Source organism: Gopherus flavomarginatus, chromosome 2, assembly GCF_025201925.1.
Source record: "Gopherus flavomarginatus isolate rGopFla2 chromosome 2, rGopFla2.mat.asm, whole genome shotgun sequence".
NCBI classification, from domain to species: domain Eukaryota; kingdom Metazoa; phylum Chordata; order Testudines; family Testudinidae; genus Gopherus; species Gopherus flavomarginatus.
Genome location: NC_066618.1, coordinates 60,674,137 through 60,688,558, shown reverse-complemented (window position 1 = coordinate 60,688,558; position 14,422 = coordinate 60,674,137). Strand labels below are relative to the sequence as shown.

Genomic DNA, 14,422 nt, shown 5'->3' with positions numbered 1-14,422 from the left:
ACTGCTACATAATGATGGCTCTGATTTTGGTTCATAGAAAAATAACATGGATAGTTGCATTTGCTTTCCCTCCTCACCTAGCTTTGCCACTAAGAATTCCATTTTTTTATTCCTGTCCTCCCCAACTGCATTTTCAGAAAAGTGTGTCAAAAATAATAGCTTTTAACTTATGAAGTTTAATTTTTCTAGTAGCAAAACACCTGGATAACCGATCAGTCCTTTTATTAACAACATGTAGGCAGATCTTCCAAAAGAAGACAAGTCTCATTATCAGAGAAGAGCCACAACCAAGCATCAGGCATCAGTATAATTGACATTCAGAGGAATAAACAAAATGCTTGATTTGTACAGTTTTACTCCCAAAAGTGTCACGGGGATGAGTTCTCATTTTGATACTGTGCAGAGTCTGTACTTTCAAAATATCAATGATAAGAGGACTATTAAACAAGGTCTTCAGCTGAAACAGATCTACACACACAAAAAGGCATTTTCTTTCCCGGAAAATACTATCACTGTCAGTCACATACAATAACGTGCACTGTGACTTCTCCCCTGAGTCTATCAAGCACTCAGGGTACTATTAGTGTGACACATATCACATGGCTGCATCCGGGAATTATATACCACATTGTTTTCTTCTACAGTTAGGGGCATCATCATTTTAAACTGACATCAGGTGAGGGCCAGAGGATTCTATGTGCCAAAAGCTTGAATTCCCCTTCCATATTTAAGGGGACTACACTCCTGTCGAAGATGATTTTTCGACTGATGACATGTGATCGCATGTTGGGTGTTCTTCCTTCCCACAAATGTGCCCTCTCAAATATCACCTCCCCACAGTCCATCAGATTTTCCAGAAGAGACTGAAGGAGTGCTTGGCTGGGGCACATTTTTCTTCCTCCCCACATTCAACTGTGATTTTGTCTTGGCTTGTTTATTCAGTGACAGCCTCTTGGGAGCCTGACTGACACAGCCTCAGAGCTGCCAGACCTAATCCTTGTGTCCCAGCCACTGATTTAACTCTGCATTTGAGTAGAAGACCAACATCAGACTGAGGTACAGGGCACTACACATCCCCAGAGTTCACTGGTCCTCTTTCTTCCTGGGAAATATTCCTCATCTGGTACAGAGGCACACGGGACAGAAGGAATTCACAGACACCTAGATGTGAGTCCTGCTGTTCTTTCCTGAGCAATCACACTGGAGGAGCAGCCCAACCATGCCAACTACCCTGACTGCCTGTTCTGTCCCTCCCTTTAGCAAGCCTGGGATGCCACCAGTGCACAATCAGGTGAAAAAAGCATGGTTGAGACCTATCACATTCCTAACCACATGGCATTGCACCAGGGTGGATTTGCTCCAGGATTTACACTGCATTACATGTCTATGTGTGTCAGGTGTACATAGCTGCAATATCTTCCTACATCAGGCTACCATCTCTTTACATGACAGCTGACATGTCAGTTCAGTGGCATGTCTGGTATCCACCATGCTGGAAAGCTCAAGGCTATGTTCCATCATGAAAACTACTGCATGTTAGGCCCAACCCTTGGCTGTGGCAGCTGTATGCTAGCACAGCATGCTGCACAAGTGTGCAATGCATCCAACTTTAATAAAGACGTATACAAATCATAGTAGTAATGCAAGGGTTAAAACCCAGCTCTAAAAGTGCACTAAGTTATATTATCTTTAGTGTTTTAAATTAAAATTGCCTGAGATGGGCAGTGTGTGATGGAAGCAGTGCCCTATGTATAGAAGTGAATTCCATGTCACCTTCTCCGCCACTCCAAATGCTGTCCTGGCAATGACACAGGGGAAGTGTAATTCTTTAAGATGATTGCTATTCGTGCATCGATGGGCTGGCAGGAATGTTTTAATGCTGAAATAGTCAAGACTTTTTGGTCTGATATGAGCAGTTAAATTACAAAGGTAATTATGTTTATGACTATGCAGCTCAGCGGCGTGCATAAACGTCAATCCCCAGTGAAGGAGTAGCTTACTGCTCAACCCAAGTTCGTCTTTGTTTGGAAAATATAATACTCTTACCCTTTGGGGGCTTTTGTAAATCACACCAGATGAACTGATGAGTGGTAGGGAATTGTATAGTTTCTCCTGCCAAAATCCAGCCTGTGGGATACAGGAAGCCCATCGTCATAGCTTCCCTCTTAATTTTGGGGACCTATAAATATAAAGGATAATCTCATCATTCAGTTTTTTTTAAAAAGCCTCTAGCTCTTTTCTTTGAAAAGTTAGCTTTGAGGACGTCAGTCACTACTCCTGATACTGTGTCACTATTTTTTCTTTTAAGACCACAGTTTATGGAGGTCCACTGAGAGCCATCCAGGGCTTGCCTTTGGCACCAGCATGAGTCTCTTTCTGGGAAGAGTGCAGATCAGTTCACAGTTGGGAAAGGTGGTACTGTCCAAGCTGAGCTGATGGCACTAGGGCTGCCTCAGGCTCCCTATCCCCTGGTTGCTTGCAGGTGAACTAACCTCTCTCCTGTACAGCTAATATGGCCTCAGGGTACAGCTTACAGTTGTGAGAATCAGTGTGGTTTAGTGGACTAAGTGAGTAACATAGGAAGGGACTCCTGCACGCTAATCCTGACTTCCTTTGTGGCTTTAGTCTATTTATTTAACCTTTCTACCTATGTTTCCCCATCATTAAAATGGGAACAATACTTACCTGCCTCACAGGGGTAACTGTGCCAAGCAGTTAACACTTCCACACAATTGCTGACATTGACTAGAATTCAATGAAACCCACCATTGGCTGAGATCCTCGCAGCCTCCATTCCTCCAGCTTGTTTGGAGAATTATCCTGTGGATACATTTGTTTTTCATGTTCAGGGACCTTAGGACAAGCACCAGGATTCCACTTCTCTTGTACAAGGCGGCAGAGGTCTGTCTCTTTACATTGGTCTACAGCATGCCACAACAGTATCTGAACACTTTACTACAGTGTCACAGCACCCCCTCTTATGTAAAATGAATCTTAAATGTTAGGGAGTGACCCACAGAATCACGTCTCTGGGCTTTCCCCGAATCCAAAGGCTAACATTCCTTGTAGGAATGGGATCTTGGTGGGTAGGAGTTTGCTTGGTTTGGTTATGGGAAAGGGAGACAATTCTCACTAAGAGAAGAAGACTCATCTACCCATCTAAAACACAGTGAGGCTTGTTATGCCTCCCGTTGAAACTTATGAGGAAGGCTCACATACAAGCCAAGGAGAGTCATACCTTGGTTCGTGTCTATTTTCAACAATTTCAGGCTGTTTTGGTGATGTTCAGTAAATGGCATTCTAGGAGAATCAATGATGAACTTGTGGTGTTTGCTGTTCTGCTAATTAAAAAAAAGCAAACACGACTATTCCAGCCGCTTTAATTTACCTGTTAATTGGCTCTAAATAGCAAGGATACAGTTCTTCACTCACACTGCTATGCAATGTGAATGTCAATGTAGGTTATTTTTTACATGATTGAGAAAAAAGTGCACCTCAACATTTTATCCAAGCCCCTCTCCCCCAGCAATATTGACAATTAACCACACTTTTTTTTAGGTTGCTGCATAGCTGTGTTCCAGAATCCAAGCTTTCATTTAGCATAAATTAAGTCTCTAGCCCCTAAGTTTAGGAAGACATTCTTCTAAATGCTAAGCAGTGGAACTGATGCAGAGGTATTTGCCTGAGTCTGCTGAAAGCCTAAAATGCAAGCTCTGATAGAAGTGTGAATTGCCCCATTATTCCCAATAAGGCAATACATTACCATCAGAAATCTCAACTTCAGATAGCCATCTGTGAAATAGTTAATATAGGAACATCAAACTAATATGCTTTTCCATTGCTGGATGTGGTGGCAGCTATTGAGGTAGGGAGCAGTGGCTGTAGGTGCTGTGTAGGATTGATGGTATGGGGAAATGTGGAATTCAAATAACACCATACTCTCACATTCAGAGTCACCTCTTCCTCTGCTCAAAATGGAGAGCAAATGTAAAGAGGCAGTATCTCCCTAATACCAAAAGCCTAAACTTTGTCCAGTGCACCAGGCTGGGGAAGTGGATGGTATAGTCTTCACCTCTCTCACTGAACAGTTTTGTTTGCTGTTTGTCTGTGATGGTGTTAGATGTAGTGTTATGATTTAGTTAAGTAGTGAAAGGGCTAATAAATTAAAATCTTAACAGTATGTGCACAGCAACTAGTTGGATTCCATGTGAGTTAATGTGTTCCCTGGTATCGCTAGCCTGGAACAATAGAAGTGACACATTATTGCAACGAAAAAGAACAGGAGTACCCCTGTTCTTTTTGCTGATACAGACTAACACGGCTGCTACTCTGAAACCTGTCATTATTGCAACCAATGTTTAGTTTGGACCTGTGCTTGATTTGTGAAGACAGACCTGTGCTGTCAAGCAATCCCATAGCTGCTGAAGAAGCATGTTCACTCCCAAGACCAGTAGAGTACTCTTTGGATTTCTTCTCTTCCATATATAATAGAAGTTAAGCATTAAAAGAAATCAATACACAGTATATATAGCCAGTCTGAAGCCATTATATTTACATCTCAGTGGATAGACCTAATGCCTGGGGCTGCCCATGAGCACTGTCATTCCCAGAAGTAATTAGAAGCTTATCAAGGAGGTTTGATAGCCAGGTCTTCATTCACCACTAGGTGATGACTGAAGTGAGTCAGCCCTGTCTCTGTAATGCTTGTCATGTCTCTGCACATGCCCAGACCTTCCCCCTATTAAAAAGGTCATGGATCTTTTAGAATGGTGGCGAGATGGAGCAACATGCTGATACATAGTGTAATGTTCTGAAAAGAGTTACTACAAGAAAGTGTTGCTGTGATGCAATCTGCTTTTGAAAGAAGGCCAAACAGAGTTAAGTTTGAATAAAAGGCAGGATTCTAGTAACTTGCTGTTCTAGAATGTCGATTTTTAAGATACTGATTGTGACTCTCAAGTACACTATGGGGCCTCTCAAGTGAATGTACTCTGTATAGTTTTAGATGCAGAGTCAGTGATTGGGGTGGGGGAGGAGGGAGCTATTTTTCCTTTATCACCAGTATTTTAACCCTGGCAGGACATGTTGTCTTTGGTAGCAATAATTCTGAAGAACTCACCATTTAGTTTAAAAGGATTCAAAGATTTGTAGAAGCAGAACATCTTACAAAACACCATGTGCTGAACAAGCTACCTCTTTCTGAGTTCTCTAGAATTTCATGAACTTTTTACTTTGGGAATATTCTCTCTTCCTTTTAATGCATTTTTTCTTCCCTCAGCTGTTACTATAGTAAGAATTTTGGAAGCCCTGCCAGCTCCTTATTCAAGTCTCTTATGAGTCTGGTGATACCTTACTGTTAGAGCTAAAAGTGTATCACCTACCAATGTGTCTTTTGCCTTCATACAGTACAAAACCATTTTCCCTGGCTATCTCTCAGGTTCTCTCACCAATCACTTGCATGGTTAATCTCACTCCAATCTCCACATTTCAGTTCCTGCTCAGTACACACCATGTACCAACACAAATAGTTCTGTGCACCATTAAATGTTTGTCTCTTTATGTTTCACTTTGTATCGACAGTGAAATGCTTAGCTCCCATTGCTTGCTACACATGACCTATTCTATCCAGCGGGATGTCAGCCCCTTCCCCTCCTGCTACCTCTACTCCAGCCCGGTATGTTTCTCTCTCCTTTGGCTCCCTCAGTCAGCATTCATTCCTGCACTGTCTCATCTCTCTCTCTCGCCTCACCACCCTGCTGATGACCAATAACATGCTTAAATCACAAAACTGTCTCAGTGCATTATCGCAGTGAGCTCTTTATACAGAGCTTGGTATAGCTCCTTACTTTTGAAAGGAGTCTCTTTCCTTCTGAGTGCCTGTTTTACAGTCTTCATACTAGTCTAGTCGTGAGTAATAAAGGCATCACATGGATATTTTAAGAAGATCCCAAAGGGAATCTTTAGGGAATGGCTTGTTCCATTTGCAGTTTTTACTAGCATTATAAACAGTCTGTATGTGATACTATTGTCAGATCCATGATGTCAACATACTCCCACTGTGCATCATCTTCCCAGGCTTTTGTTTTAGGATGTGTGGAATTTACAGCAATTAGCCACTGTGCATCTGTCTGATTTGTGATGTTGTGTCTTTGTCTTCATTTATTTGGCTCTTAAACTTGTATTTGGACTTCAGCACGTCTGGCAACTTAGAGCTAAGTAACTCACAGCTAAGGCTGAAATGTTTAATACTGATTTTTATTTCTCTACGATAGACCAAGTGCATTTAGACCAATTTATATTTGCATTTGTAAATGAATGGATAAATATGCTAATACTCCTAAACATTGCACTGTCTGTAGTTGCTTGTATTTTTTCTGTGCTGCTTATTTTGGGTTAGCTTGTGAAGTCCTTATTCAAGAAGTGCTCATGAATACTTACTCATGCGTGTGAGATATTGACAATCTGGCCCCTTAGTGAAGCTAACAAAATTATAAATTTAAAGTATTTTATGTCATTAGAACATTTTGGGGCACAGATATTGAACAACAAAAATTAATACACATTGATAAATCTCTCTCACCTCTGGAAGCTTTTCTATTGTCCAAAGGGTTTCTAGCATTGGCAGGTCCTGGTATATCAGACCTTGAAATCACAGCATTCAGATTAGAAGATGGCTTTTAGTTTGCACTTCAATTCTGGCAAGATTTTAATAGCAGCTCTCATTAACTGCTAGAGTTGGGGATTAACATTTTATACCTTCCGAAAGTTGGGATTACAAGCTCAATGTTTAAGATTTCTGGTCTGAGCAATTCTTGATATAGAAGACACTAACGAAACTCATGCTGGAATTCAGGTGAAGGAGAGAGGCAAAAAATTTTAAAAAGCATGTATTGAGAACTGAGAGTTTAAGGTTCAGTATTTCAGCAGCCTCTCAGGACTAGAAATAAATGCTTTATAACTTTGGAAAGCTAAGACTCCTGGGTTATAAAGCATTTGTTCATAGCCCTGATGATTTGAGAAAGAGATTTAACACTGTCAGTAGCCCCTAAATCTAGAACAGAGTTTTTGGCAGACCTCAGACTAGTTTAATCCTTCCTTCCGCAGTCCTTTCTTAACAGCACCGAATATTCATATCAACTGTAGTCAGGCAGTACAGTTACTTCTGTTGATTCTTATGTTAATGTAGCCAGTGCCCTAATCTCAAATAGATATAATAGAGCTAACAACAGATAAGCAGATCTAACCCCTTTTATAGACTAAGAGCCCGATGCTCATCACATAGCAGTGTAAATCAGGAATAGATCCATTGAAGTCAATGGAGATACATCAGTGGATGACAAGTTAAAATGGAGACAAGTCAGGCCCCAAATGTGTCTTGTAGTTTTGATTTCAGATAAGGCAGGGGAATCTGAAAGTCTATCCAGCCCACTGACAGTGGGGCTGTTGTTCAGATGACAGGCAAACCTGAACATCAGCAATGCTTCATTGCCTTTGCAGATGTCAGCGTGGGAACAGATTGTTACCTACAGCTTGTGATAACTGCTGGTTAAAAACAAAAATAATGCTCTGAGCTTGTGATAAAGCAATCTGTATTTTACCATAGGATGTTGCATCATGAAATGAAGTGTAAACTGAGTCAAGGCCGTGCCAATATCTCCTCTAGCTTCACTTTTTATTGATATGTTACTTGCAGTTTCATAGCCAAACACCCAGACATGCAAGGCTCCCACTTTCTAGTAGCTACAGCAAAAAGCAAACACAACACATCTTGTCTGTGCAGATGTGGAGGAGTAGTGGAAGAAGAGCTGTTTAGCTGTCACTCTTGCTCCTGCATAGGGGGGCAGCCTATAGTTCATCAGTCCCCAAAGCAGAACTGGCTTTAGTATTTTGAGATAGGCCCGGAGAACAATTCTTGCCACTGCCATAAACTTAACTGGCTCATGTCCATCACCATCATCATCATCCCACTACACACACAACCAGCTGAAGGATTTGGGGAAGGTTAGCAAGGTGATCCTTGGAGATACAGACTTTCTATGTAAAATGAGTCTCTAGTATAGATGGTGTATCTGTGGGGGGGTTGTTAATTTCCCCCCAGCCTCCTATTGCTGCTGTGGAGCCCAGATGCTATTTTTTTTCCAGCTGTAGCACTGTGTTTACATCTCCAGGCTTCTCTCCAGAAGGAAAAGGGATAGAACTTACACTGATTTAAATGAAAGCTGAGATTCTCCTTCATATTTCTAGTTCCCCCACCTCATGGCAAATATCGACAGGACTGCATTTGCTGTTCCTTTTAAAGATGTAGCAAGCTTCTGCAACTCCAGCAACCAGGAAACACTACATCTTACAGCTCTCCTCTCTAGTCCTTGGGGCACTACATGTACTACTTATTCCTCCCCAACCCCCACTCCCCAGCTCTCAAAACCACAAGAAGCCGATGTGCACACACAATGCAGCAGGGGACTGACTCCCCAGAGAGCTGAATCCCCTGGCTGCAGAAGAGCGGTGGGATTAGCTCCTTAATGCATATCTTGCTTGCCTCATTCATCTGGGTAAAGTTTATCTGGTTACTTTGGCCTGCCACGGCAGATTGCTAATACTGAGCACTCAGATGGCATCAGAGAAGGAGTGGAGCTATCACAACCAGTGTAAAGAAGAGGAGGTACCTGAATCTTGTCTCACTTATACTGGTATTAGGTCAAGATATGTCCATTGACTATAATGGAGTTGTCAGAGTGGCCCCACCCAGAGCACCCTCCTGTGGCAGGCTGTGGCAGAGCAGGCGTGTCTGCCTCAGCTTCCCTCCTTTTGACTTCCCAGTAACTCTGTGCCAGGTTCTCTTGCCTCAGTAATACTTTTTCTGGTCTGGCTTATTACAAATATTCCATAACACATGTCCCCAAAGTATAGTCCATTTATCACCTGCTGTGCATGTTGTCCTCAAAATCCTAGGACATCTAGTTCCCTCCGTGCTCCACATGCCACACTCTGGTGTCTTCTGCCACACCTGGCAGTAGGACAGTCCTCTGCTGTCCTTCTGCCAGGACAGCCACCCCAGCCCTTCCCGCTGGAGTGCATTCCCGCTCTCCCCACACATGTACACCCACAGCCTCTCTGCTGGGGTAACATCCCTCACTCCTGTGGTCCATTAGCCCTCTCCAACTCTCTGGCTTCACCTCTCCAGCATGGAGACATCAGCAGGTAAGCCTTTCTGATGCTCCCCTGCCTTCACAACCCTCTCTGTCCCTCTACTTCCACTCTCCAGGTCAGATATGTCAGCAGGCAACTCCCTCTGCTGCTCTCTAGCCTTCAGCCTTCCAGCCTTGGTTCTCTGGCTTGGGGAAATCAGCCAGTAAAGCAAACCCCTCTTGCTGCACATCTGCCTTTTCCTTCCTAGAGTCTCCTGGTCAATGGCAGTTCTCCCCTGTTGGTCTGTTACTCCCAGGCAGCCCTGTCCTGCCTTTTCCTGACTGAACCAGGCAAGAGGAGAATCTGATCTGATGTCCACTCCAAAGAAATGCATAAAAAGAACAGCTGAGCACAAGCAGGTGGAAGTTGGTTATCTGAAACTGGCAGGGGAATGGATAGATGTGGATTTTCATTTTTAATATTTTTCTATTCAACCCTATCTCCAAAGAGGGATTGGGATGGTTATGCAAACAATAAAAGGCTTATTTTTAAAATATTTTTCCTTAGAGACACAGGAAATTGAAGTTATTGGATTTTTTTTGTGTGGCAATCAGCCCCAATTCAACAAAGCACACACAAGACCTATGGGACCTAACTGCTTTACTGGATTGGAGCTTTAATATAGTGTTTTTATTTTTAATTTACATATTGAGGCGCCAATCCTGCAATGTGATGCACGTAGGAAGATCCCTGCACCCAAGAGGAAACCTCAGGGTCTGCCCACACGTGTCACACTGTAGGATTGGCGCTCAAGAATTCTTCAGTAGCTTCCCCTTTCTCAAATTGTACACTCACTAACATACCCTATTATTTCCTAGGAGGAAAAAAATGTCTGCTAGCAGAACAGCTTCCTCTCTCACTAGAGAGATAGCACGGAGTAGATCCGAGGGAACTGTGATTGACTTGGACAAGAGGAAACCTTCAACAAGCTGTGAGTTGCCAGGTCTGTTAATATTCATTACAAAGGGCCAATGCACCTGCAAGTCTCTACTCAAGCAAAACTCCCATTGGAATCAATATCCAAGCAAGAACTACTCTGCTCATAAATATGTTGCCTTAAATACAATAGGACAGCTTCTTTTTTGTATTATGTTTCCTTTGCGCTACTCAGGCAACGTAATGGGCCATATTCTAATTCCAATGCCTTGGTATAGGGGAACTCTGCTGGGTATTATTGTACCAGATCTAGGTCTGCATTACTGCCAGCATTACAGGGGGCATGTCAGGGAAGAGAGAAAGGAAGTATAGGATCTATTAAGGATCTTACATCAGTGGTGCCATTTTGATATTTGTCCAGCAGCAGCTGTAAGTACCACTAGGCAGGAGTGGCGCCAGGGTTTTTGGCACCCTAGTCGAGGGTCCTTCCAGGCTCCCGGTTGTTGGCGGCCATTCTGCAGCAGGGGGGTCCTTCTGCGCTCCCGGTCTTCGGGGCACTTCGGCTGCGGGTCCCGGAGTGAGTGAAGGACCCACTGCAGAATTGCCTCTGCCAACCCAGAGCACAGAAGGACCCCCCGCCGCCGAATTGCCGCCCTCCCCCAAATCCTGGCACCCTAGGCGACTGCCTAGGTCTCCTAAATGGAAGTGCCGGCCGTGCCACTAGGGTCAGAGCTCATCCTGAGGATCAGGAAGCTGTAATCAGCTCCATATCACCTTATCCCACTCCTCTCCTATGCTGAGTGAAACTGGCATAATGACTGCTCAACTTGCAAGAATTACAGTAACCTTAGGGATGAAACAGTAACCTATAGGGAGGGACAACATTAAGGATGGGGCATGGGTGTGCTGAAAGAGATAAATAAAACCAGGCTGAGCTGCTGATTTCATTGGTTTTTAAATAAACATAAAGGAGCTTTACTGGCAGCCTGTGTATGGGAAGGAGGAAGAATCCCTTTCACTGCTGTTATTTATATTATTCTCTGCATGCAGAAAACCTGTATAAGGCAAAGGGAGTTGAAATCACTCAGCCAGTTCCTTGCAGGGAGCGATTAGCATCTTGTGCAATGGAGTCTTTAGTCAGCATACGCTGTCATCATGCACATTTGGATTTTGGTTTTATATGAGCTCTACACAAAAGGGTCCCCCCACATCCATAACAAATTAATGTAGTAAAATAGATTTTATTGCTTACAATACATATTTCAATCTAAAAGGGTATTTAAATATTGTCTATATAGGAAATAAAGTTTTTCTCCTTTTTACTTCTTTTCACTAAACAAATAATCAAATGAAAAATTCACTCTTTAGTTGATTCCAAATTTAAAATGAGTACTTGAATCTATACTGGTGAGAGTTATGAACTGTTACAGTGAAAACATCAACAAATTCGTCTGAGACTGAAACCAAATGAAATTAACAATAGCATTTCTAAGGTGCAGTCTAAGGTGTAGGAAGAAAGGGAATCCTGAATGTTGGATGATCTTTTCTACAATGTGTATGTGGTAGTTTCCAAGATGTAAGCGTCAGCCACTGTATTTCTGCACACAGCAAGCCACTTAGCAAAAAATGCCAATGGCCTTTCCTAGTGGACAAAATTCATTAGAATAAACAGTCTAAGGATCTGCTCTTGATGGAACTCAGCATCCTCAGCTCCCATTAATAGTACTGGGAATTGCCGGTGCTCAGCAGCATGCTGCAGATACTCCACATCTTGCAATATCAGGCCCTATTATAAGGACTAATTTATTGGCGCTTTTTTGTTAATATTTCTTCTTTAATCCTAATCTAAATACTAATACATTATTGACACTCTGTTGGTTATGTTTAAAACCTTAAAAGCAATATGAAGGTATAAACTGACCCTACATGACTTACACGCTATACAAATTTTAACTTGGGATAAATTTAGCCTTAGTGTACTGTAACTACATCAACAGGTTTACTGCAAAGATGAATTTGGCCCATTTTGTCCAATAAATAGGGTTTGAGTATGGATAGGAATAATTCTCTCTCTTTTTTTTAAAAAACAGATGATGAAGAGAATACACTGGATTCAATCATTGACTGGCCTGAGGCGTTCAAACAACATGCTCAGACTGTTTCCAAGACTAATCCTTTCCGGAATGAACTGTCAGCATCCAACCCATTTGTATATGATGTAGCTCAGTTAAGTAACAGTGACAAGAACAATAAACACATTTCTATCTTAAAAGAGGACCCCTATCTGTTCTCCAGAGATTCAAACAACAGGGATTCTTTTGCTTCATCAGGTGATGAGCTAGATATTGATCATCTCCTAAGAAAGGCTTCAGCAGGGAAATCTGGGAGATCTAAGAGTGCCTCTGAGCTTTTGGACATTGTAGATGCCAAAAGATTTGATCCTGACACCACAGCACCCTCTGACCAGATTTTAGCTGCAGACATGGAATGGCTTCAAAATGACCGTGAAGCTTACAAGATGGCTTGGTTGAGTCATCGACAGCTGGCACGATCTTGTCTAGATTTGGATGTGATGAGTCATAGTCCAGGATGGGCACAAACACAACCTACAGACACTCATGTAGTTTGTAAACTGAATCATGAAGGGGGTTCGGTGCAGCTACCTGATTCGGATATCACCGTTCACATCCCTGAGGGTCATGTATCACCTGGGGAATTCCAAGAAGTTGGTTTAAGGGCTATTCTGAACCCTCCCCCATCACTTAATCATGATCTTTCAAGCACTGTGAGCCCACTGATAGAACTCACTTTAAGTAACCTCAACACAATGGAAGCCATTTTACTAGAAATGAAAATTGCAGCTGAAGTGAAGAAGGATCCTTTCAGTCAAGTTATGACTGAAATTATGGGTTTTTATAGTTTCAACAAAGAAGGTCCTTTTGAAAAGCTACACAACTGCTACATTTACAAAGATACCATACAAGTGAAGTTGACAGACCTAAGTCATGTGATGTACATAGTGGTTGCAGTACAAGCAAACCCAGTTCAGTATCTGGCTACATCTGTTTGGGAATACATCCACAGAAACCTCTCCATTGGAATTTATGGGCCCAAATATATTCATCCTTCTTTCACTGCTGTTTTTACAGTCTTTGGTCATAACTACATTCCAGAAAAACTCACAGTTTGTGACATTAAAAAGGGTGGAAAGAGCATGCCACCAGTGGTGTTTAATCTGTGGGGAAAGCATACATTTTTACTTGATAAGCCACAAGATCTAAGTGTTTCTTTGATATCCTGTGATCCTGATTTTGAAGTGAAGGTGGAAGAGCAAAGCAAAGAAATTAAAGAAGGGCAATTGAAAGCAGGGGAAGTTGTCAACCAGCAGTTTCCATTTTCTGTACTGGGAACTGGGGAAATGCATTTGTTCACATTCCTAGTTCAGATTAAAGTCCCAAACAACAATCTAGTGACCCAGTTCCCTATTACAACTCCTGATCCAGCTCCAAAGTTAACTGGGATGACAAGTAAACCAAATCGTTTACAGAAACGCAAAGAGATCAAATCTGCTCCTTTTTTACTGATACCAACAGTTAAATACCCCAAGTTTCAAGATAAGACTTTAAATATTACCAGCTACGGAGTGGCCTTGAAAACTGTGTTTCGTCAAAATAAGATTGACTATTTACTCGAATATTTTAAAGGGGACACAATAGCTTTTCTTGGTGAAGATAAAGTGAAAGCCATTGGACAAACTAAAATTAAAGAATGGTATGTGGGAGTTGTTCGAAGAAAGATTGGTCTAGTGCACTGTAAAAATGTAAAAGTGATTTTAAAAGAACAAGCTATAGATATCACTGATAGTGTGCTGCCAACCAGAAATCTTTTGGAACAAATTGCACTGCCTTTTAAGAAATTGACATATATCTATTCCTTAGTCCTATCCACGGTATCGGAGAGAGTTTACAACTGGAAAGCTTTGGCTGATGTGCTAGGATATTCACATATGTCATTGGATGATTTCAGTGAGGTACCAGCAGATAAAGAATCAGAAAGAGTTGCATATGTGGTGAAGAAATTAAAGGAAGATTGCCATGCTAACAGACCCAGAAGGCAGTTTCTTTATGAGCTTATTGTTGTAAGTACTACTCAAGTGGACTCATCTGTTTTGTATGGATAGTAAATGAGTACTGTTTGCCAGTAATGATTTTAAGTAATGAAATATGATACTACATTAGTACTGTATTGTGAATCTTTGCAAATATGAATACAGTAACTGAAAACTGTAAGCACTCAAGTTAAAAAATTTGAGCAGATACTCGACATAAATTAATACAATATTCAATACAGACCACAT

At 41.9% G+C, this 14,422-nt stretch overlaps 1 protein-coding gene across 3 annotated transcripts in view; it reads left to right on the top strand.

The window, feature by feature from the left end:
• Positions 1-14,422, top strand: part of MACC1 (MET transcriptional regulator MACC1) — a 53,909-nt gene that overhangs the window by 17,213 nt on the left and 22,274 nt on the right. Inside the window, exons 2-4 of one of the 3 annotated variants that reach the window (XM_050938607.1) lie at positions 8,245-8,380; positions 10,008-10,120; positions 12,156-14,203. In XM_050938607.1, the coding sequence (XP_050794564.1) occupies positions 8,379-8,380; positions 10,008-10,120; positions 12,156-14,203 (2,163 nt within the window). In that variant the 5' untranslated portion in view covers positions 8,245-8,378. Of the gene's footprint in view, positions 1-8,244; positions 8,381-10,007; positions 10,133-12,155; positions 14,204-14,422 lie in introns of all 3 variants that reach the window. The other 2 variants (XM_050938606.1, XM_050938608.1) reach the window with 2 other exon arrangements.